A 22,118-nucleotide genomic window follows, 5' to 3' on the forward strand; every position below is an offset into this window, starting at 1 on the left:
TGCATAAGAAGGGCTGCATCTTATCATCGATATTTCCCTTTAGTAATTACACGGCGTGTTCTTCTTCCAGTTGTTGCTCACATTTCATGCTTAGATTACGCCAGCGAGTTATGTATTTCGATACTGACTCCTCTCTCTTACGCTTATCTAAAGCATGATCAGTGATCGTGATCTTCTCGGTTGCACTAGCGAATATCTTCAAAAACATGACCTCCAATTCTGTAAAAGTTTTTACAGAGTCATTTGGCAACTCGGCATACCATTCGAATGCAGTTGCTGTCAAACTGTTAACGAACTGCCGGAAGAGTAAGGCGTCAGCAGGTGGCCTTGAACTGCGCCAGGTGCTGTCGGGGATTGTTAGTTCCATTGAATGTGTGAAATTTTAGAACCGAATATCCTTTCGGGTATGACACTTGGTCGTATTCAGCGGGATACGGACGACCCTTGCCAACCAATTTTTCTGCTTGATCAATGGCTATGATAGCCTTGATCCTCTCTGTAATTATCCCTTCAAGCTGTGCAGCCGTTACAGGCTCGAAGGTGCTGGCAATATTTTGAGGAGTAGGCTGACGAGTTATATTCTGAGCCTCGTGAACGTGCTCAGAAGTGCCTCGTACTCCCGAGACTTGAGGCATTTCATGATTCGGAGGATCAGCTGGAGGATTAGGCATGGTGCCACCGGCAGCCATTCTTTGCATCATTACTGCCATTTTGGTCATCATCTCAGTCATCTTTTCATTTAGTTGAGAGATCTCCCTATCCTTGGCCCTCATCTGTCGCCTCATCTGTCTTCTCATGTCAGCGAGCGTGGTGCCTTGGTCATCAAAAGGATTCTCCTCAACGTCTTCTATTTCTTGCTCTCTAGAGGAGCGATCACCTCCGCCAGCAACGGAACTAGTCTCTTGTTGGCGTACTTGCCTGGGTTGTGGCTGCCAATCGACATCATCTTCACCATTGTCGTTGTAGACTTCCTTGATAGCACGTGTATGTCTTACCATGTAGACGACTTCGAGGTTCATAATTTCTTCTATTTCATCCTCCTTGTTTTCTTCCATAAATTCATCAACATTCTCATCAAAATTCTCTTCTATATTTTCTTCGAGATTCTCTTCTATATTTTCTTCGAGATTCTCTTCTATATTTTTTTTTGAGATTTTCTTCCCCTTCGACATATTCCTCTCCTTCTTTCATGTATTCTTCTCCTTCCCTTTCTGCTTCCAGTACCCGGATCTCTGAGCAGCGACTCCACTGGATCTCCGGCTATTGATTAGGCAAGGAGATTTCTTCGACCAGTGGGCTACGATCGAAGTTAGTCTCTTCTTCGGAGGAGATGGAGGGCGATGGGATCCCCTGGAGGATTCTCCAAGGTGTCGACCATCGGGAGGGACATCATTGTAGGTCTTCTTTTGGACCCATCTTTGACGTTGTTTGTAGGCGGGGGCGGATCTCCGGGAAGCTATACCGGATGTCACGCCCAGATTTATTTCTCTTCTTCTTTCTTCTTCTCTGCGAGGCTTTGGCTTCCAAATTTCCCTTCCCTTTTGCCGGGACCTTTCGGCGGTGGATCCCTGAACTTAAGGTTCAGGTGTCACACCCCAATGTTCACCGCGCGGAGCTTGTCGTCGATATCTTCCTCGTTCAGCTATCACATCAGATGATAGTCTTTCCCTTAGAGGGGTTTTCCTGGCCTCAATAAGTATCGGCCTCTGAAACTGCTTCTTCATCAATCCCCTCTCCTTGTCTGTTTTCAGCACTCAATGTATTCGAGCAGAGAGACGTTCAGGTTCTCTAGTCTTCTGAGAGGTTGGTGCTTGTGGTCGATGTTCCCAGAATGAATTTTTGAGTTCACCAGAAGGGCTATTTCTTTTCACCCACTTGAGGTTGGTAAACCTATTTTCAGTGGGGACATTGGCCTCAAGTTCTTGGGTTGGCAGGTTTTATGGATGCACAGGCACAGATTGCTGCTGAGCTCGGAGCTCAGCATTTAGTTTTCTCCTCTGCCTCCTTGTTAGCTTCCCTCCGGATGAGGAAGCTTCAGCATTATTCTTTTCGGGTGCAGGTAACCCGTTTGACAGAGCAGTGGTGTTTGCAGCCACCACAGAAATCCTTCCTCCAGCCACAACTCTCTTGGTGGCTGTGGCTTCTGACTGTGATAGTTGTTCAAACACAAAAATCCTCCTATGAGGATTTGTAGTAGAAGGTCGTTGTGCTGGCAGATTCACAAGACCGGTAGGAGCTTCAGCAGCATTAAGTCTTCTAGCATGCCTCTCAGTATTCACGCCATTCACAGGAATGGCAGCACTCCTTGCAGCTATTGCCGGGAAGTCAACGCTACCAAATTGAATGGTAGCTTCGGTGTTTCCAGTGTTGATCAGAGCATTCGCCAACTGAACGCTGGCTCCACCGCCTAGTTGAACAGTGAAAGGAGTGTTCTGTAAATCCATCTGCATAAATGAAAGGCAATGGTTAGTAATTAGAATCTGATACATCACCCCACACTTTCAAAATGCAGAGACTTGCACAGAACAAAAGATAAAAGCAGATAACTATTAGAAAGCAATAAAAATTAATATAAATTAAAAGCACTGCTGACTAAGCCATCTCAATGAATGTATGAATGATCATATAGAAAATGATTTTAAAATTTTGATCCGCTAAATGATCATTTTAAAAGATTCAAAATTTTAAACACGGATTGATATGGCTGCTACTATAGCATTTTGATGAATAGCCAAAGATGGAAAGAGAAATCATTCCCCAGTGGAGTCGCCAGAAATCTGTGGGCTTCGAAAATTCGGCCCTGGCCTCCGCCCACTTTTTTCTTTTATTCGGCGAGGGAGTTTTAACAGATATGTTCCGGGGTAAATTTTGGAAGGCAGATGGATTGTAGATAAGACACTACCCAGAGATTTCGCCCTCATTTGGTGAGGACTTTATGATCTGAGTTCTGGTTTCCTATAGGCGCAAGCCCCTATAGTTAATTACCCCTCCCGATCACGAGAGAGAACTTTCGATTAAGGCTAGTCGTCAATCAGATATGTAGAAATACGTGTTATCTGGCATATAGTAGCAGCATAAATTTGGATTTGGAAATTGATTGGGTTTGGATATTTAGAAATTGAGTTTGAATTTGGGTATTTGAAAAGTTGGGAGATTTGATATTTAAAATAGAAATTTAACCATCCTGCACTCAAAGCGGATGGTGGGGGAATGGATGATTGACCCGATCAAGATCCCATGGTTTCGTCGTCCCGGGCCATCGTGGTCCCTGGTCTACTTAGTCAGAGGAGGTAGTCGACCCAACCTGACAGAAGGATCCTTGTCGGCAGTCATGAGTTGCTTCGTCCAAGGGGACCTTGTAGACCTGGGTTGGATGTTTGTCTAAGGGGACAAATTTGAATCCACCTTAGCTAACAGAAGGCTTTGTGCCCTATCGATCATATCCTATTGATTATATCTCAAGGATTTGATGCCAATAAGGAACGTATCGGCACTGGCCATAACCGGTATTTCGTGCTACCATTTGGTGGCAAAATCACTCGGTTCAAAGGGCCCCAGGTCATAACCGTTTACCTGCAGTGCCATTTGGCGGCAAAACTGCCGGTTAGAGGACACGTACCACGTCCTTACTGGCAGGAGATTGGTTTGAGAATGGATCCTAGTGATATTTTCGACTAGGCATTTGGCTCTTTGTGAACTGAAGTAGTTTTAAATTTGTCCACCTCGGCAAACTGTTGCGGAGGGTGGATAGATTTTGCTTTAAGCGTTTGATAGTTCATTTCAATTTTAAATATTTTTGAATTTTTGGAATGATTTTTGGATTTTTTGGATTTTGGTAGTTGTGGAGCTTTAGATGGCATTGGAAATTATTTGTGAACCCCTCCGGTTGAGATAAATAATCAACACGGCCATCATCGGGGTGTTTAGAGGTCATTTCTCTTTATGGATTGAATCTTGTCGACTCTATCGAATTACCGATAGAGGATCGGATTTCATAGGCTTCATGCCTTTGATAGTGAATTCTCATTGTTATAGGCATCGAAGGCCTAACATACATGGCCGTCGCTCGACGACCCCTCCGATGGTACGTGTGTCGGAATCTTCTATGGATGTCCTCATCAGTAGGGGTGTAAAAAATTGACCTGATTCGCCAACCTGACTCAAAATTTTCGAGTTTGAGTTGACCCGTCTAATAAATGAGTCGAGTTCGGGTTAACCTACTAACCCGAAATCAACCCGGTTTTGACCTGGATTGGGCAGATTTATAGGATTTGGCCATAGAAGCGCGCGAAATGGGAGAAAGGCCCATCCTTGCATCAAGCGAGCTCTCATTGTCATCTACTGAAGGAGGCAAAGTTTGCAGCGAAGGATTTAAGGGATTTGGCTGAAGAAGTGCGTGAACTTGGGAGAAAGATGCGAGCTCCTGTGACGTCATGCCCTATTGCTATTGAAGGAGGCGAAGTTCCCAGCTTTTGTTTCGGGTCAGCGGGTCAGGTTCAGGTCAAACATATTAAGAGTGGGCCAATTTCGAGTTGGACCGGAACTTGACCCAAAAATTCATTTTGACACCCCTAATGATAGGTATTCCACTTTCATTATGTCAATGGCTGAGAGGGAACGAAGCCACCTGTCGTGAAAATGAGGGTTGAGCATGGAGAAGATGTTGTTGATGCTATTATCATCTTCCGTTCTCATGTGTGTGAGTTTCTTCTTATCTTTTCTCTCCATTACAAGAGCTTTTCCCTGCTATGTCCTTCTATAATTCTTCGAGATGTTAGATTGCAAACTTAAATATATTAGATAGGTAGTAGTATATATTATAATATAGATGTTCATCAAAATATGATAGGCAACAAATTTATAGGAGTTAGGTAGAGGATGAGCCTTTACAAAACGTCTTAGTGATTTCTCACTTGTAGATAAGAACTTTGATATGCCTGTTTAGTTGCTGATGTCAAAACACCTCTCTTTGAGTCAAATCCACATCGTCATTCATAGGTGTTAGCTGAGCCTTTACAAAATGTCAAGTTTGAGAAACAGTTGAAGTGGATAGTTTTATAATATTTCATTCGATCATCATTTTTTATTATATGTCTTAAGTTATTTTCTCTTGTATTGAAAGACTAGAGGCTTCTTTTATATTGAACGATAGTGTATTTGGATTTTGGGAATGACTAGAAAGTTGTTAGGATAGTCATAAAATTTTGAGCAAAATCGAATTAAAATGAAGAAGAAAAGCATACGTGATTCAATGAAATTCACCTTCTACGGCCCCTTAGAGATCATATATTTTGCTAAGCTTTAAAAGAGGAATACATCAAAGATTTGTTTTTTTATGCATAAAAAGATAACGATATAGATACTACTTTCTTTATATCAATAACTGAAATGGAACACAATCACCTGCTGTGAAATGAGGGCTAAACATTGAGAAGAAGACATTGATGCCACTACTATTATCATCATCCCTTCTTGACGTCGAGTGTTTCTTCTTCTCTTCTGTCCTCTACTATAAAAGCTTCTTTCTACTATTACTAAAAGCTTAAGCCCATCCCCCTTCCTCCCCCTCTTCATTTTATTTGCTTGTAATTTTAGGATACTTCATCATAGTGCAATCATCTTCTTATATAGTGCGTAAAGCTAGTAGGTAGCAAACTTATATATGTTAGGTAGATGTTGATAGATATCATTATTTATATATTAGAAAGATGATGATATATAACAAATATTATAGTATTTAGGCAGAAGGTAGTGGATAAGAAACTTTTAAAAGTTAGGTAGAGGGCTGTGGGTAGGCATTGCATCCTTTAACAGTAAACTATCTTATAAAAATTAGGTTTTTCTTTATGCCATTAATGTATCCTACCTTAATCGGCTCTTTTTGACTCCGGTAATGGTTTGGAATATTACATCGTCGATGCCCACAATATCTAAGGACTTATTATCAGCAAGAAATACTATAATAAATTGCTTGCAGAGCAACTTATCATTAGTTCTTTATGATAAGAAGAATAATATTATTTAACTAAGGCCAATATTCATGATATTATTGGATTATCAACACTAATTATTAATGCATCTTCAATTTATTTCGTAGTAACATTCATATTTTGTAATTGTTGTCTTTGCCTTCCTTTTTTTCTCTACAATAATCTTTGTGTTAACCTCTGTGTAAAGAACAGAAAGAAGAAAAATAGACATGCCTTGTATCAGCCAGATCATCCGAAATTCAGCCAAAATCCCGATCTGTATCTCGTATCCATCCACGTTGTCACTGAAAATCCCGCTCAAATCCCGCCGAACTCAAGCAGAAACCCCGTAATTTCGTACACGTTCGGCGCCGCTCCAGTCTCTTCCCCGTGAATCCCGCGATGACAGCCTCGATCGCCTCTTTCCAACTTCTATAAAAGCCAACCGATCGGGCTCTCCCACGGCACTTCTTCCACGCACGTAGAGCTCCTTCCCTCAGCTCAATCCCGATTCCTCCCCGACATCCCTGCCCTAGCTCCCGTTGCTGCCTCAGTGCCTCCTGATCCTCAGAGAGAGAGAGAGAGAGAGAGAGAGAGAGAGAGAGAGAGAGAGAGGAGCCTTCCCCTTACCCGTAGCCACCCAAAATCCCGATCTCCCTTCTCCCTATGTCGACGCCTCCCAAGCCGACGCTCAGCTTCTGATCTCCCCTTGCCCGAGCCCTGTCGAACCCCGTTCCTGCCCAATTCCCTTTGTCTCCCTTAGTTTAGGTATACTTTTATTATTATTATTATTATTAGTTATAATAGTAACAAATTATTATTATTATAACAGTTATAATAAAAATAACAGTTTATTATTACTGGTTATAATAATAGTAAGTTATTATTATTAATTATGATAATAATAATAGTTTATTATTATTTTTAGTTATAAAAATAGTAAATTATTATTATTAGCTATCATAATAAATTATTATTATTCGTTATAATAATATTAATTTATTATTAGTAGTTAAATTAATAGTAATTTATTATTATCAATAACGGTGATGATAAATTATTATTATTAATCATAATAATAATTTCATGTACATCTTTTCTCGTCATTATCGCCAATGCGCAGGTATCATCCCCTTTTCCTAAAACTCCGAGAACCCGTTTTCGATGTTTGCAACGCGATAAAATGACCACCTATACACGCTTTTCTTAGCGTGGTGTGAGGAAGTTTGTCGCGGTGCTCTCGATGAATCGGGTGATCACTTTAAAGTCCATTTTTCAGAGTTCGTAGCGCACTGGAAAACTGCATATGCACGCTTTTCTTAGCGTGGTGGGATGGGAGCCCGGTGCGATGTGTACGACGAAACAGGGATACCCATAAGTATCCATTTGCGAGAAAACAACTGCTTTTCCTTTGCAACAGGTACCGAAGACCTATACACGCTTTTTTTAGCGTGGTGGGGGATAAAAAAAAACACGGCCGTGGTGTCCTCGTCCGAGGACACCTACCATACATGTTTTTTTTAGCGTGGTGGGAAATACATAGTTTCTCGTAGTTTGCCCATAAATGGGGGAGATGCCGGGAGGCTGCCGAAATTTCGAGTGAACGCCAAACTACACTTTGACCTAATTGAACACATTTGAACAACAGAGGACTTTGGCATCAAATTTGAACCCGAATATGCAATGAATTTAAATAAACTAAATCCAAGCTTAAACCAAATAAATTCAAAGTTGTATGAAATGATGAAAACTTGTAAGCTTGAACTTGTGTTTTGAACTCGGACTTGAACTCAATGAACTCACATTGGACTTGGGTTAGAACGTGATCTTGAATTAAAATGAACTAAGTACTGTGGACATAAACTCAACTTATACTCGAACTTGGACTCTACAAGATCATAGGGGACTTTGATTTGGGACTTGAACTTGAACAATTTGAGCAAGAACTTGAGCTTGCTAGTTGAACATTTGGACACAAAATGATTAACAAAATACTTGAATCTAAATGAAATATGTTCAGACTTAAATTTGATTGGAATATTAAGTGAATATAACAGAAATCTTTTGGGCTCTAACCCCAAACGAACAAGGAACTTATATTGAAACTTCGTCGGACTTGAGCAAATTATGAATGACATGAACATGATTGAATCAAGTAAGAATCATATGAATTTACAATTTGGACATCAGGAGACTCGTGATGGAGAAAGCTTCAAGCAAATGAAAGCTTCAAATGTGTATCATAATCCATACATAAACCTATAACGAGTGAAAACTAAAATACAAACAAGGACTTGTGACATGCGGCGTGAGTCATACATGAATGACGAGCAATCAATAATATACCCAAAAACTCATTTGGATGCATGCAATTAGAAGCTTGTGATGGAAATGATGACATGTTAGCCATCATATATGCTGACAAGTAAAACAAGAGAGCTGTGAAGAAAATAATCTCCTTGGCACCAAGCAATCATTAATTGACAAACACATATGACAATCTCTTGCGAATATTAAGAGACATGCGACAAATACAAGCACTACAAGCCATGTAGTAGGAGGCAATAACTGATACATCTTCCTTGCGAGCAATGTCAAAATACAAGCAAAAGTATTCAACCCTTGCAAGCAATGTTGATCAACATATGATGGATGTAGATATATGTTGGCAATGATGGAAGACTCTTTCATATGCCTACAGTGGTCCACCTACAAGTAAAAAAAAAAGAGCATCATATATGGAGAGGTTGACAATGAAATGCAACTCGCCTATGGTATATGAATACATTATTCTATTGCAAACAAAAGAGACTAATGATGCTGTGAGAGACTTCTCCCAAATTCAACATGCTCAGTGCAATATACGTGAATGTTAGGATACTCCTACGATCAACAAACAGTCTGATGCTAAGCAAATACATCAAACCACCTGCACGTAGAAGGACTTAACATGGAATGAATGTAAAGGCCCCTGAAGAATGTAGAAATTTATATGACTCTTTATTAGTATGCAAAAACTATATACCTGCTATGTGAACAAGATACCTACACTCCTACAAGTTATCATGACAGAAGATATATAGTGAATGTTACAACACTCCTACGATCAACTACCATTCAAATACTTAACAAACACATCGATTCACTGCAAGTGAAGATGAAAGATATACAACGTATGTAAGCTCCTACGAATTGTCATAGGAGACTTGTTGTATGTTCAATATATCATCCCCGACAAAATATAATCGAGTACAAGTGACTATGAGCCATCACAGAAGCTCGTGATAAATGTAGTTATTTATGATCAAGCAGGAGATTAGTTAGTGCACTATAATCTACCTGCATAAATCATGTAAGTAGTGCACGACAGTATACCTGTATAAAGCAGCGAACGATCCAGTCAAGAAGCTGCTACAACACGCCACCGGATCCACAACATCTATGCAAGCGGACAGAAGACGTCCACAAATATTTCAAAATGCCCCCGCACGTGTACCATAGTTTGTATACACATAGGTACACAAGGGGTAAGTGTTATCATAACACCCGCATGGGCCCCGACGAGAGTGTTATTGGTACACATATGATGTCTAGGGATGCTATGCGGGTTATCAAATTTGAATCCGATCCTCCTTAGAAAATAAGTAGGAGTTGACAAGGTTCAATGAATAATTATAAAATGCCCCCAAACACCCGCATGGGCCCCGACGATCATGTTATTGGTACACACGTGACGCCTAGGGATGCTTCACGGGTCGATAAGTGAATTCAAATTCGAACCTGATCCTTCTATGCGGATCAATAAAAGTCGAAATGGTTCGAACCTTCAAACAAATACACGGTTGTGGCGACCGATGTATTTGTTTAAATACATTCATATTAGGCCTTCAAGACCTATAATCAGAAGAATTCACTAATAAAAGGCACAAAGCCTATGAAACCTGATCCCCTATTGGCAGGTTGATAGGATCGACAAGGTTTAGTCAATGAATGACCTCACACTCTGATGATGTTTGTGTTGAATGTAAATTTCAACCGGAGGGGTCCATTCCAAATAATTTCAAAATGCATTCCAAACTACACCCAAATACCCACAAAATAAAAAATTCAAAATTTCAAAATCCAAAAATATTTAAAATTGAAATCCAATCATTAAACACTTAAAGCAAAATCCATCCACCCTCCGCAATAGTTTGTCGAGGTGGACAAATTTAAAACTACTTCAGCTCACAAAGAGATAAATGCCTAGTCAAAAATATCACTAGGATCCATTATCAAACAATCTCCTGCCAATAAGGACGTGGTACGTGTCCTCTAACCGGTGGTTTTGCTGCCAAATGACACCGCAGGATAAACGGTTATGACCCAGGGCCTTCTGAACAGAGTAGTTTTGCCGCCAAATGGCACCACGAAATACCGGTTATGGCCAGAACCAATACGTTCCTTAGTTGCATCAAATCCTTGAGATATGAATTAATATGATATGATCGATAGAGCACAAAGCCCTTTGTTAGCTAAGGTGGATTCAAATTTGTCCGCTTAGGCAAACATTCACCCCAGGTCTATAAGGTCCCCTTGGATGAAGCAACCCATGGCTGCCGACAAGGATCCTTCTGTCAGGTTGGGTTGACTATCTCTTCTGACTAAGTAGACCAGGGGTCACGATGGCCTGGGACGATGTAACCATGGGATCTTGATCGGGTCTATCTTCCATTCCCCACCATCCGCTTTAAGTGCAAGATGGTGCAATTTCTATTTTGAATATCAAAATCTTCAAATTCTCAACTACTTCCAACCTTTCCAAACCTTTCCAAATACCCAAATTCAAACCCAAATTCCACATCCGAATCTATGCTGCTACTATATGCCAGATACTACGTATATCTACATATCTAATTGACGACTAGCCTTAATCGAAAGTTCTCTCTCGTTATCGGGAGGGGTAATTAACTATAGGGGTTTGCGCCAATAGGAAACCAGAACTCATATTATAAAGTCCTCACAAAATGAGGGCGAAATATCTGGGTAGTGTATTATCTATAAACCCATCTTTCTTCCAAAATTTACTCCGGAACTTAGTTCGTTAAAACTTCCTCGCCAAAAGAAAAAGCAAACAATCAGCGGGCGGAGGCTGGGGCCGAATTTTCGGTGCCCACACTTTGATTATATATCCTATGTTTTGATAGTGCCAACATCCATCTAAGAGGCCTTGAGATTTGCTTATGCTATGATATGTGTATTACCTCTTATTTTGTGATTTAGATTTATTTTGGCCGTTTTAGATATCTCAGGTCTATTGTTTAAAGCGATGGTGAAATAGATGAGATATTATTAGTAGAGTTTAAGCTGGATGGTTGAAGTGAAGGAATTGATCGGGCCTGTTGTGCGATAGAAAAAACCCCTCAAACTTAGGGAAAATTTTATAAGATGGTGGTGTGACCTATAATGCTTTATGGCGTAGAATATTGCAAAAATGAGGATGCTCGGGTGGATGAGTTGCTTTACAATTAGAGATAGAATGCAAAACGAAGATATACATGAAAAAGGTTGTAGTAGCTCCGGTGGCAGATAAGATTAGAGTGAGTCGCCTTATAGATGGTTTGATCATATAAAACTTTGGCCTTCCGATGACCCAGTTAGGAGGGTAAATGTATGAGATCCAACCTATTTTAGAAAAGATAGAGGTAAACCTAAAAAGAATTTTGGCTAGAAGGTATTAGATTTAAATGAGAATTTGACTATTAATAGGATAATAGGATAATGGAAAAAAAATTACTCATGTAGCCTACCCGAAGTAGTGGGATAAAGGTTTGATGCTATTTTTATTGTTGTTGATTGTTCTTTTTATTTTGAGACCTGTTATCAATGTTCAAAGCAAAAGAAAGGATTTCACTTGCCTTGCTCCATCGAATATCTTTACTAATAATGAGGTCTTTGACATAATTTAACTTCAATTTGTTTGATCCAATGCTGATGATTGTTGCTACATCATTCCAACTTTCAGGTGGTGACAAAAGTTTACTTAAATGCCATCAAAGTTGACATCCACAAAGCTCAGCTTATGGTCGAGTTAGATAGAAAATTGTTCTTAGCATCTTAACATGAGCATCATTTTATTGTAAGCCATGATTTTGGCTTTTTTATTAGTTGATTTGACATTTCATCTCTCTTGTGGGTGTAAGCTTGTTTATATATATAGAATCATGCAATTATTCTTATATTTTAAAAAATTCTTCTTTCCCTTTTACAGTACGCAGTTCATCGCATAGCTTATGGGTTTATGCTTTAGTAGCAAAATGTTAGGCGTACTTTTTTCCTTGACTATGAAATCAAGCAAGTTTTGGTCTTTTTTTCTCATGCTTTCCCGTACGTTGATGTTTTTGTAGCATAAATCCAGGCGTTTTTTTCTTCTTCATAGCAACTTCATTGATGATCATTTGTGGGAATAACTCCTCTTTTCTAATAGAAATCATGCACAACCTTTTATTACTGATCAAGATTCACTCAAAAGAATATTAGTTTCGATATGTTCCCCCTTTTCTAATTGAAGAATTTGCTATACTAAGGTTGTGAGGTGTACAACCTGGGGACTGGCAAGGGAACTTCTGTGTTGGAAATGGTTGCAGCTTTTGAGAAGGCCTATGGAAAGGTATTTCCAATGTTATTTTCTCGAAGTGATTGTTGATACCCTATAATGAACTCCTTGTTTTTTCCTGTTGGTTTTTCTTCTGATGTTCATTCCTTGTGCAGAAAATCCCTTTAGTAATGGCTGCAAGGAGGTCCGGTGATGCAGAAATTGTTTATGCTTCAACTATGAAGGCAGAGAGGGAGTTGAATTGGAGGTGTGCAAATGAACACATTGTTTCCTCGGAGCTAAATTCCTCCATTAAACTATGTGGTTTTCTTTCTCGCAGAGCCAAGTATGGAATTGATGAGATGTGCCGTGATCAGTGGAACTGGGCAAGAAAAAATCCTTGGGGATATGGATCGCCTGAATCTGAGAGTTGAGGATGCTTTATGGCACTCGTTTTTACATAACTTTTATCTATTTGCAGCCTGTGTTAATAAAAGAAATGCTAATTTCTGGTTCTTTTTGTGTAAATGTTTTCAAAGAGGCATAAAGGAGTCCAGCCCAGTGCTTTGCTGATTGGCTGCACTATTGTAAAGGGCATCCAGCTGATGTAAGTCCAGGTACAGGCCATTGAAAAATCCTATAAGCTTAAAATAATAATTCAGATATTCTGACCATTCTTCGTGCTATCAGAGCAAAAAAGATAACCAAGCAGAGAAATCTTTTTTTTTGTTCGATTTGCTCTTCCAAACGTTTGATAGCATGGTGATTAAGCAATAGTCCTACCCAATTTACAAGCTCATAAATTATATGCTTGCATGTCCCATTTAATGCATATGAATTGTGTATGTGCGTGTTTTTTTTTTTTTTTTTTTTTAGAGCACGGGGTTATCCACCCTAAATTCTATAAGATGGTGGTGAGGCATGCAATGCTTTATGGTGCCAAATGTTGGCCATTAAAAGAGAAGCATAATAATAAGTTAAGTGTGGCAGAGATGAGGATGCTCAGGTGGATGAGTGGCTTTACCCTTAGAGATAGGATACGAAATGAGCATATACATAAAAAGGTTGGAGTAGCTCCAGTAGAAGATAAGATTAGAGAGAGTCGCCTTAGATGGTTTGGTCACAAAAAACTGGGCCTTCCGATGACCCGGTTAGGAGAGTAGAGGTATTAGATTTGATTTATGTTAAGAAAGGTAGGGGTTAACCTAAAAAGACTTGGTTAGAAAATATTATGAATGATCTTTCTTTATTAGATTTAAACGAGTATTTGACTTTTAAGGCTTGATGTTGTTGTTGTTGTACGGGGTTATCCACCCGTTGCCACTCCAAAGGGAGCGTCGGCGGTGTAACTAATCCCTCGGCGGAACTTAGCGAGGTGACCTATCGGCATTGGGCCCACACTTGCTTTCTCCCACTGAAGAAGTGAGGCCGTAGTAGGGGGGATTTGAACCCAGAATTGAGGATTCTCAACTGTGCTTGCCCACCAACCACCCTAGGCCTTGGTGGGTTTTCATATGATTTGTGATTTTTATGTGTTTTAATGCTTTATCTTCTTACTTTGTTCATTAAGAATTATAGTTTACTGCTATTTTGTTGATGCATTCTTCTGATTTCATTCAGAAATGGTAATATGATTTTTTATTGCTACGAAATTTTAGGGGTGTAAATGAGTCGAGTATCCAGTTAATCGTGTTAAGCTCATTTAATTTTTATTAAGCTTGAGCTTATTTATTGAGCTTAAAGGTAGCTCGTTTTAAAATTATGAAGCTCGAGCTCATTTGATTAGTCAAATTTGATTGATATATTGATTAATGTATAAATCTTTGATGCGTAAATATCAATCGAAATTTTCTTGAATTTTTTTTTTTTTTTTCGGATTTTGTTAAAAGGTATTATAAGGCGGTTCTTCCATCAAGCATTCTTTCAAAATTTATTTATTTTTCATAATGTATTATTACATATGGTTCAAATTATTTGGATTGTCAGTGGGCCCAGTTTAAACCCGTCATTTTGGCTTGTTTATTAAACAGATTGGCTTTCAATTGAATGAATTAAGGTCGGATTAATTTTTGGTCGGACCTGAAATCAACCCTTATTTTACCAGTCAATCCAAAATCTAACAATACATTTTAACATTCAAAACAACTCAAACATGTATATTTCAACAGTCAAAAGAGCCACATAGTTTTTTTAAATATAAATAGGTTGGCAGGTCAGGTTGGGTTAAACGGGTTGCCAGCTGATTAGGTTCAATGTAGTTTGATTTAGATTTAAATGCAAACCTGACCCGAAAGCCTATTTTGACAAATATATTGATTTTATCAATCTTTTTTCTTAGAAATGATTTGGATTATGGTTGTTATGCATGGAAATTTATTTTATTAGCTTATGTTGATTTATTATAACGTCCATACGTGTGGCATTTGCAAAATAATAATAATAATTAGTTTTAGTTAATTTAAGCATATTTAATAAAAAGATGAAAAATACGTGCACTCATTAAATTAGTATAGAAAATTAATATAAAATAACTAAAAATATATCCTAAATAATATCAATGCAAAGTTATTTACAATTATTTGAGAATAATATATTTAATAACTAAAAAAATATTAAATGAAAATGACAAATCATAAAAACCGGCCGAAGTAATTACAATAAGACTAATTTCAAGCCTCCAAATGCATTTGTGATAAGCTAAATTCCTTTTTTATATTATAAATATTTAATTAAAAAAAAGGCTAATTACATCCGACATATGATATGAACAAATAAAACTTAGCATTTCTCTCTTTTGCTCGTCAGATTTATTATTTAATATTTATATTTTTTGTATTTTTTCTAAATTATGATCAACAGCTAATTAAGTTGTCTTTTTCGATTAAAAAATAAATTGTATAAAAAGTCTTTTTAACTGTGAAACTAATTTATTTAATTTTAAGTAAATTCAAAATTTACAATATTAATGAGTTTTTGTGATGAAGTATCGTTAACTAAATCGTGCCCATTTTTTATTATTTAATGAAAAAATCACATAGGAAGAAATACAGCATAAAAGTAAGAATAATAAGAAAAACGTACAATTCCTATAAACAAATAATATAAGTAAAAAGCTTAAAAAAAAACACATTATAATCAAAGGCTGAAACTAGGGGTGTCAATTTTTGACACGACCCGGAAAAATTCGGGTTCGGGTTGAACAAATCAACCCGTTTTAAAAATCGGGTCAGGTTCGGGTTGACCCAACAACCCGAAATTGACACGAAAAATCATATTTGACCTGAAAACCCAAGATTGACTCGTTTTTGACCGGAAAATCGAATATTGACCCGATCTTGACCCGAAAATTAGCAATTTTAGGTCAACTTCGCGTCATTCGTGACGTGTCGGGTCGGGTTGACCCGGACCCGAATCGGGTCGGATTCGGGTCTGGAAACCTGACCCGTTTTTAAAAACGGGTCGGGTTCGGGTTGACCCCAACAGCGCCGGATCAGTTCCGGGTTCGACCTGAACCCGACCCGCTGACCCGAATTGACACTCCTAGCTGAAACTATGGCTTAGAACAAAAGTTAGTCCAAAAACTCCACAGATAAAGTCCTCACTGAACCAATCGCTTAATATAAAGATATGATATCTATAAAGTAATTTTAGCAAGGATAGCATTCTTAATAAGGAATTTTTATCAGGCCAGGTGTCCGGACGTAGCTCTATATTCGGACACTAATTATATGGCGCAACGTAGCAGCTCGATAACCCAACCCAACAAAAATTCATAACAATGCAAAATAAATATGATAAAAGAGGTCAACCTTAATGAATTCGACCTGAAGTTGAGTTAAAAAATTCATCTAAAAAAACCATTAAGAGAATATGAGAAAAAATGGACCTCAACACAACCCTTGATCCTAGGAATAAAGAGGCTACGAAAGCCTTTTTGAGCCAACCTTGTGAAAAGAAAATCTCTTGAGATAGTATCAAACGTCTTATGAATATCAAGTTTTGCACAAAAATATTTCTCTTTAGCCTTACAATTACAGTCCCTCAAAATTTCAAAAGTAAGAAAAATATTATTATAAGAAATCCTCTTTTATATACACTCAGACTGATTAGGATGAATGATAAAAAAACATAATATGTTGCATATAATTAGTCAGGATTTTGGCCAGTTTTATAAAAAATATTGCATTAATGAAATTGGCCTAAAATCAATAATAAGAAAATCATGAATATTTTTAGGAATAAGAGCAATAGCAGATGCTTTTACAGCTCCAGGCATGTGACAGGTAGACAAATAATGCGAAACATCTTTGCAAAAAAAAAAAAAAAACCTAAATTAATCTCTCAAGAAATTTTAAAGAAATAAAAAATAAAGAGATATTTTTTTTTTAAAATAAAGAGATATGTGTACTAGAGAAGAAAAAAAAAAAAAAAAAAACCTAAATTAATCTCTCAAGAAATTTTAAAGAAATAAAAAATAAAGAGATATTTTTTTTTTAAAATAAAGAGATATGTGTACTAGAGAAGAAGAGGACAATCTACAACCACTCAAAATCTTAAACTAAGTATTCACACTTTAAATTAAAAATATGTAACTTTTAATCACATAAATAAAAATTATAATGCTACAAAAAAACTTTATGGCCAAAAAATTAATAAAAATATTACTTTTAATCATAAGTTTAAAATATAAAAAATTACATATAATAATTAATTACTTTTTAAAATATTATGTGGTACAATTTAAAATTTTATCAATGGGGCTAAAGTTCATGTGTGATGGTTGCTAATAGTCCTGCAGATTGAGATAGGGCTATATCAAAAATTGTAAAGGCAATAAAGTGCAAGGAAGTATTTGTTATATGCAATACACAAAAAATTAAAACAAAATATTTTAATCAATTATGAGTTCATAATCATTACATTTATTTAGAGATAAATATAAAATAATTTTTATTACTTAATAAATATTATATTGATTTTCAAATACATTTAATAATCTTAAGTCTTATTTTAATTAAATTTTTATTAGAACATTTTAACCTAATTGTTTTCTTGCATTTATTAAGTGGAAAAACAACTTCAAGTTAATTTGGAACGGCTTTCTTACTGCTTCTTAAAGCAGTTTTTTAATATAAAAATTACAAAAATTTTAATTTTTGTACTAAAAAATTATTTTAATAAGCATGAAAAAATCCGTCCCAAAAAAACCTTACATGAAATTAGTGTTTATTTGGTGGTGCATTTTTTAAATCTATTTTGCTGCAATAGAAAGCTTCAATAAAGTATGAAAATCATGCAAAAAATGTTGGGTTGTGTTCTAATAAATTAATTTTTAAAAAATTATTTATGCAGTTGAACTCATATTGCATTAATTATAAATAAATTTGAGATTCCTAATGAATTGAATTCGGGCCCTCATTTTGTCGAAGAAAAAGTTATTTATGAAATAAAGATTTGAAACTATTTTGTAAAATAACAATGTACAGTGGCTTTAAGAGCAAACTAAACAATGTACAGATGCTTTAAAATTTGTGCAATATAAATTATATATGCATATATTTATTAATCTTATGACATATTGAAGGGCTTTAAAGTCCATCCTAATTTAAATTTTAGTCACGCAATAATTTTTTTTTTTTCATTCTAACTAACTATTCACTTAATAATTTATAGTCCACTATTAAAAAAAAAGAGGTGATGTGTGCTAGAAAATTTGAATTGGTTGGTACTACAAGAAATTCACTGAATACCGACAGTTTTTTTGGTGGTCCTTTGACTACTGGAATTACCGGCAGTCAGACCGCCGACAACAATCAGCGGTTAAATAGGGTTAACAGCCGGAATTTCTGGCGGTGATCAATGGATTCCAGAAAAAACCGTCAGAATGTCCTAACTACAATGCATTTGACAGGCGCCCACACCGCCGGTTTTATGTGACTTTTTTCTCTCAGTTTTAATTTCTTATGCAGTTTATTCCGGCAACATTTTAACTATAGGAAAACCGCCGTAAATGATAAAAGCAGTCGGAAATTAGCAGTTCCCGCCAGAATTGGACGATTTTCTTGTAGTGAGAGTTTATGCTTCACATCTTAGCTGCATTGAAAGATTTAACATGAACACATAAAAATGATAAGACCAGAAGACTTCTTTATGTGAAAAACTTGGAAAAGGAAAAATCACGGGACCTAGCCCAATAACTAAATTTACTATGTAGTAAGTGATACAAAAATCTTGCTTTCTTGTGTACTGATACGGCATCGCAAAATTATGGTGTCTCATAAATGCTAGACCCTCTCTTCTTATCTGATTGCGTGCCGGATTTTCGTACAACGCTAAGACGTTAAACTAAATATTTCTCTACCGCCGCGAATACTCCAGGACGCAACATGTACAAAGATCAAATGTCTACATATGGATGATCTATGCCTAACAATAAGGCTAAAATATCTCAACATGAATTTTAGAAAATTGATCTCCATAGATGGACAAATATACCCAATAGCAGGGTTAAATCCTTTAATATTATGGAGAAAGTGATGATTTTTGAAGTTGGTCATCGGTGGCGACGTGGTGGTCGTCGGCGTCGATGACTAGAAAATGCAAGAGAGCTCTCACTAGTTTTATCTTCTTCTTTCACTAGAAAATACAAGAGAGCTCTCATGTAAGGATTTTTTACAAAATGGTAAAAAATAAAGTTACTTAATTGATGTGTTTTATTTCAATATAATTTGCCTATGAAAGATGAATGATGACCTTCCCTTCCTCTTGATTTATATCCTACATTTGCTAATGAGGGAACATTATGGGAAGACAAATAAATCATATTTATATTGCTTTAATTTCTGCATATATATTTAAAATTAATTTTCCACAACAATTATTTAAATTAAATAGTATTCAATAACAGTTCTTCTAATACCTACCATCAATTTAAGTGGGTATGGCTATCTTAAATCATATTAATGCTGTAAAAATAATTCATATCAGCTCTACTAATTGGAAAATAATCCACTTTTGTCGTTAATTATGGCTGTTTTAAGTAATTTGTCCAAGCATGTTGATAAATATTTTTTAATATTTTTTTATAATTTTAGCCTTATCTAGTTCAACAAAAATACTAGGTCAAACCTCTAGTCTTTTAATTTGTTCTTGCCAATCTTCCCATGCTCAGTCATACATATCTCAACTAAAATAATCTATTACCGTCTCTTAGGTTTTGTTTGATACAGTTTTTTTTTACTGCTTCTTAAAACAGTTTTATAATACAAAAAAAATTAAATTTTTAACTAAAAAGCGGCTTTAAGAAGCAGTAAGAAAGTCACCTCAAGGTCCTGTTTGGAACGGTTTTTTTACTGCTTCTTAAAGCAGATTTTAAGTACAAAAATTTGATTTTTGAACTAAAAAGTTACTTCAAGAAGCAATAAAAAAATCGTCCCAAACGAAACCTTAGTCTATAACAATAATCCATTTACAGTTGCCTAATGACTGCAAATTTGTCATAATGTTTAGCTTCTGCCGTCCTCAGTTGATTCTTGCATGCCTTCTTTGTTTTGCTGTCAATGGGCTTTGACGAGTATGAACAACGGTGTTCATCAGCTTCTTTTGTTCTTGTGTGGCTCCAACAACACAGTCTCTATATCTATCAACTTGTGAAAATATTATTAATTTGAGAGCAGACAAACCTGCATTGAGTACCCTCTGCTTGATATATGTTAGAGTAGGAGGGAACTTTTCTACTTTCTACAGAGTTAAAAGGGCCAATATCGTAGCTGATAAATACCAGACATGTTCATGAGAAATAGGCAAAATCTATTCAAATTCAGAGAGTGGAAAATATATGAAATATTATGAGTATTTACACATAAAAACACACAAGAATTTAATGCATGTATATTCACACATTGAATGACTTTATCCCACTATGTATGTCGGGTTTGCTACATGAATCCTTTTTTCTCTATTGTATCAGGTTAAGAGTTCAATTCTCATTTACTATTTCGTTTGGGACGGCTTTTTATTGCTTTCTAAAATAGCTTTTTTAGGTGCAAAATTTTTTAATTCATGAAAATTTTTAATTAGAAAGCTGTCCCAAACGAAGGAACTTTTATTAGGTCCGGTGTAAGGACGCAGAGGAACGTCCGGTCGGAGGCAAAATCCCGCAAAAAAACTCTGTATTTTCTCGGTATTACCAGGTATTTGAAAATAACGAGGAATACCGCTCTGTGAAGATCAATACCGAGTTATATCGAGCTATACCGAGCAATACCGAGTTGTACTGAGTTTTTTCTAGCTAGGAAAAACTCGGTACAACTTTCGTATAACTCGGTATTGCTCGGTATAGCTCGGTATAACTCGGTATTGGGTCTTCACGTGATGATATTCCTCGTTATTGTTTGGTAATATTGCTTAGTATTTGCTCGGTATTTCTCGTTTTTTGGCACGATTTGGCCTCCGACCGGACGTTCCTCTACGTCCGGTCGAAGAACGTAATAATTGTTCCAAACGAAGACTAAATCTAATAAAGAAAAGTCATTTATAATATTTTCTAACAAAGTCTTTTTAGGTCTACCTCCACCTTTCTTAACATAAATCAAATCAAATACGTCTACTTTTCTAATTAGGTCATCGGAATACTGCTATTTTATGTGATCAAACTATCGAAGACGACTCTATCTAATCTTATTTTCATCCTAAGAAAAAAATTATACTTTCAACTTAAAAGAGCCAACAACTCAAAATCTTAATCCAATGAATCAATGTTGGGCGACAGGATGAGCTGATTATATTAGTTAATAATTATGATCTATATATGAGCCTTATTAGATTTAATTACACCATTACTTCACCATAACCTCTCTCCTCAACCCTAGCGCCGCTCGAGCGAATTAGGGTTTCCGCCTCCTTCGTTCTCTCGGCCGTTCTCTACTGCTGTTCCGTGGCTTTTTCGTGTGAATTTTCAAAAGATCGTTGCCTTCTGGGGTGCTTTGCTGTTTTTGGCCCATTTTGGGCCTAAGTCTATGGCGGGGGATGCTTCCTTCTCGGCTTGGGGGAATGTTTCTTCGAAAACTCAAGTTCAAAACAAAGGGTTTTTCAATATTGATGCTGATACGACCTCTCCGTCTAAATCCAGATCTTTTAAAGATGTGCTTGCCGGTTCTGCAGGTGATATCGTTTCATCTCTATCTACTTCGACCTTTAACGGAGTTCCTGCTGTTTTAATTTCTGATGATGAAGTTCTTAAGCTTGCTTCTCCTTTTCGGTATACCCTTGTCGGTAAATTTGGAGTTCGTCGTCCAAACCTTGATGCTATCCGATTGTTTTTTGGAAATCTGAAACTTACGGGTTTTTTTTCGGTTGGTTTACTGGATTCTAAGCATGTTGCGATCCAACTTTCGAATGATTTGGATTATAGTCGGGTTTTTGCGAGAATATTTTATTTCATTTTGAATTGCCAAATGTGTATTTTAAAGTGGACGCCGTTTTTCGATGTTAAGGAGGAATCTCCTATAGTTCCGATCTGGATATCTTTTCCTAATTTAAGATTGCATTTTTTCAACCCTACGGTTTTACGCGCT

At 36.7% G+C, this 22,118-nt stretch overlaps 1 protein-coding gene across 1 annotated transcript in view; it reads left to right on the forward strand.

Moving 5' to 3' along the window:
* LOC110103346 (UDP-glucose 4-epimerase GEPI48) overlaps positions 1–13,217 on the forward strand; it is a 55,797-nt gene extending 42,580 nt beyond the window's left edge. The window contains exons 7-9 of the mRNA XM_020832012.2: positions 12,536–12,618; positions 12,720–12,811; positions 12,884–13,217. Coding sequence (XP_020687671.1) covers positions 12,536–12,618; positions 12,720–12,811; positions 12,884–12,977 — 269 coding nt within the window. The 3' untranslated portion in view covers positions 12,978–13,217. The remainder of the gene's footprint in view (positions 1–12,535; positions 12,619–12,719; positions 12,812–12,883) is intronic.
* The last annotated feature ends 8,901 nt before the right edge of the window (positions 13,218–22,118 follow it).

Source organism: Dendrobium catenatum, unplaced genomic scaffold, assembly GCF_001605985.2.
Source record: "Dendrobium catenatum unplaced genomic scaffold, ASM160598v2 fragScaff_scaffold_665, whole genome shotgun sequence".
NCBI classification, from domain to species: Eukaryota; Viridiplantae; Streptophyta; class Magnoliopsida; order Asparagales; family Orchidaceae; genus Dendrobium; species Dendrobium catenatum.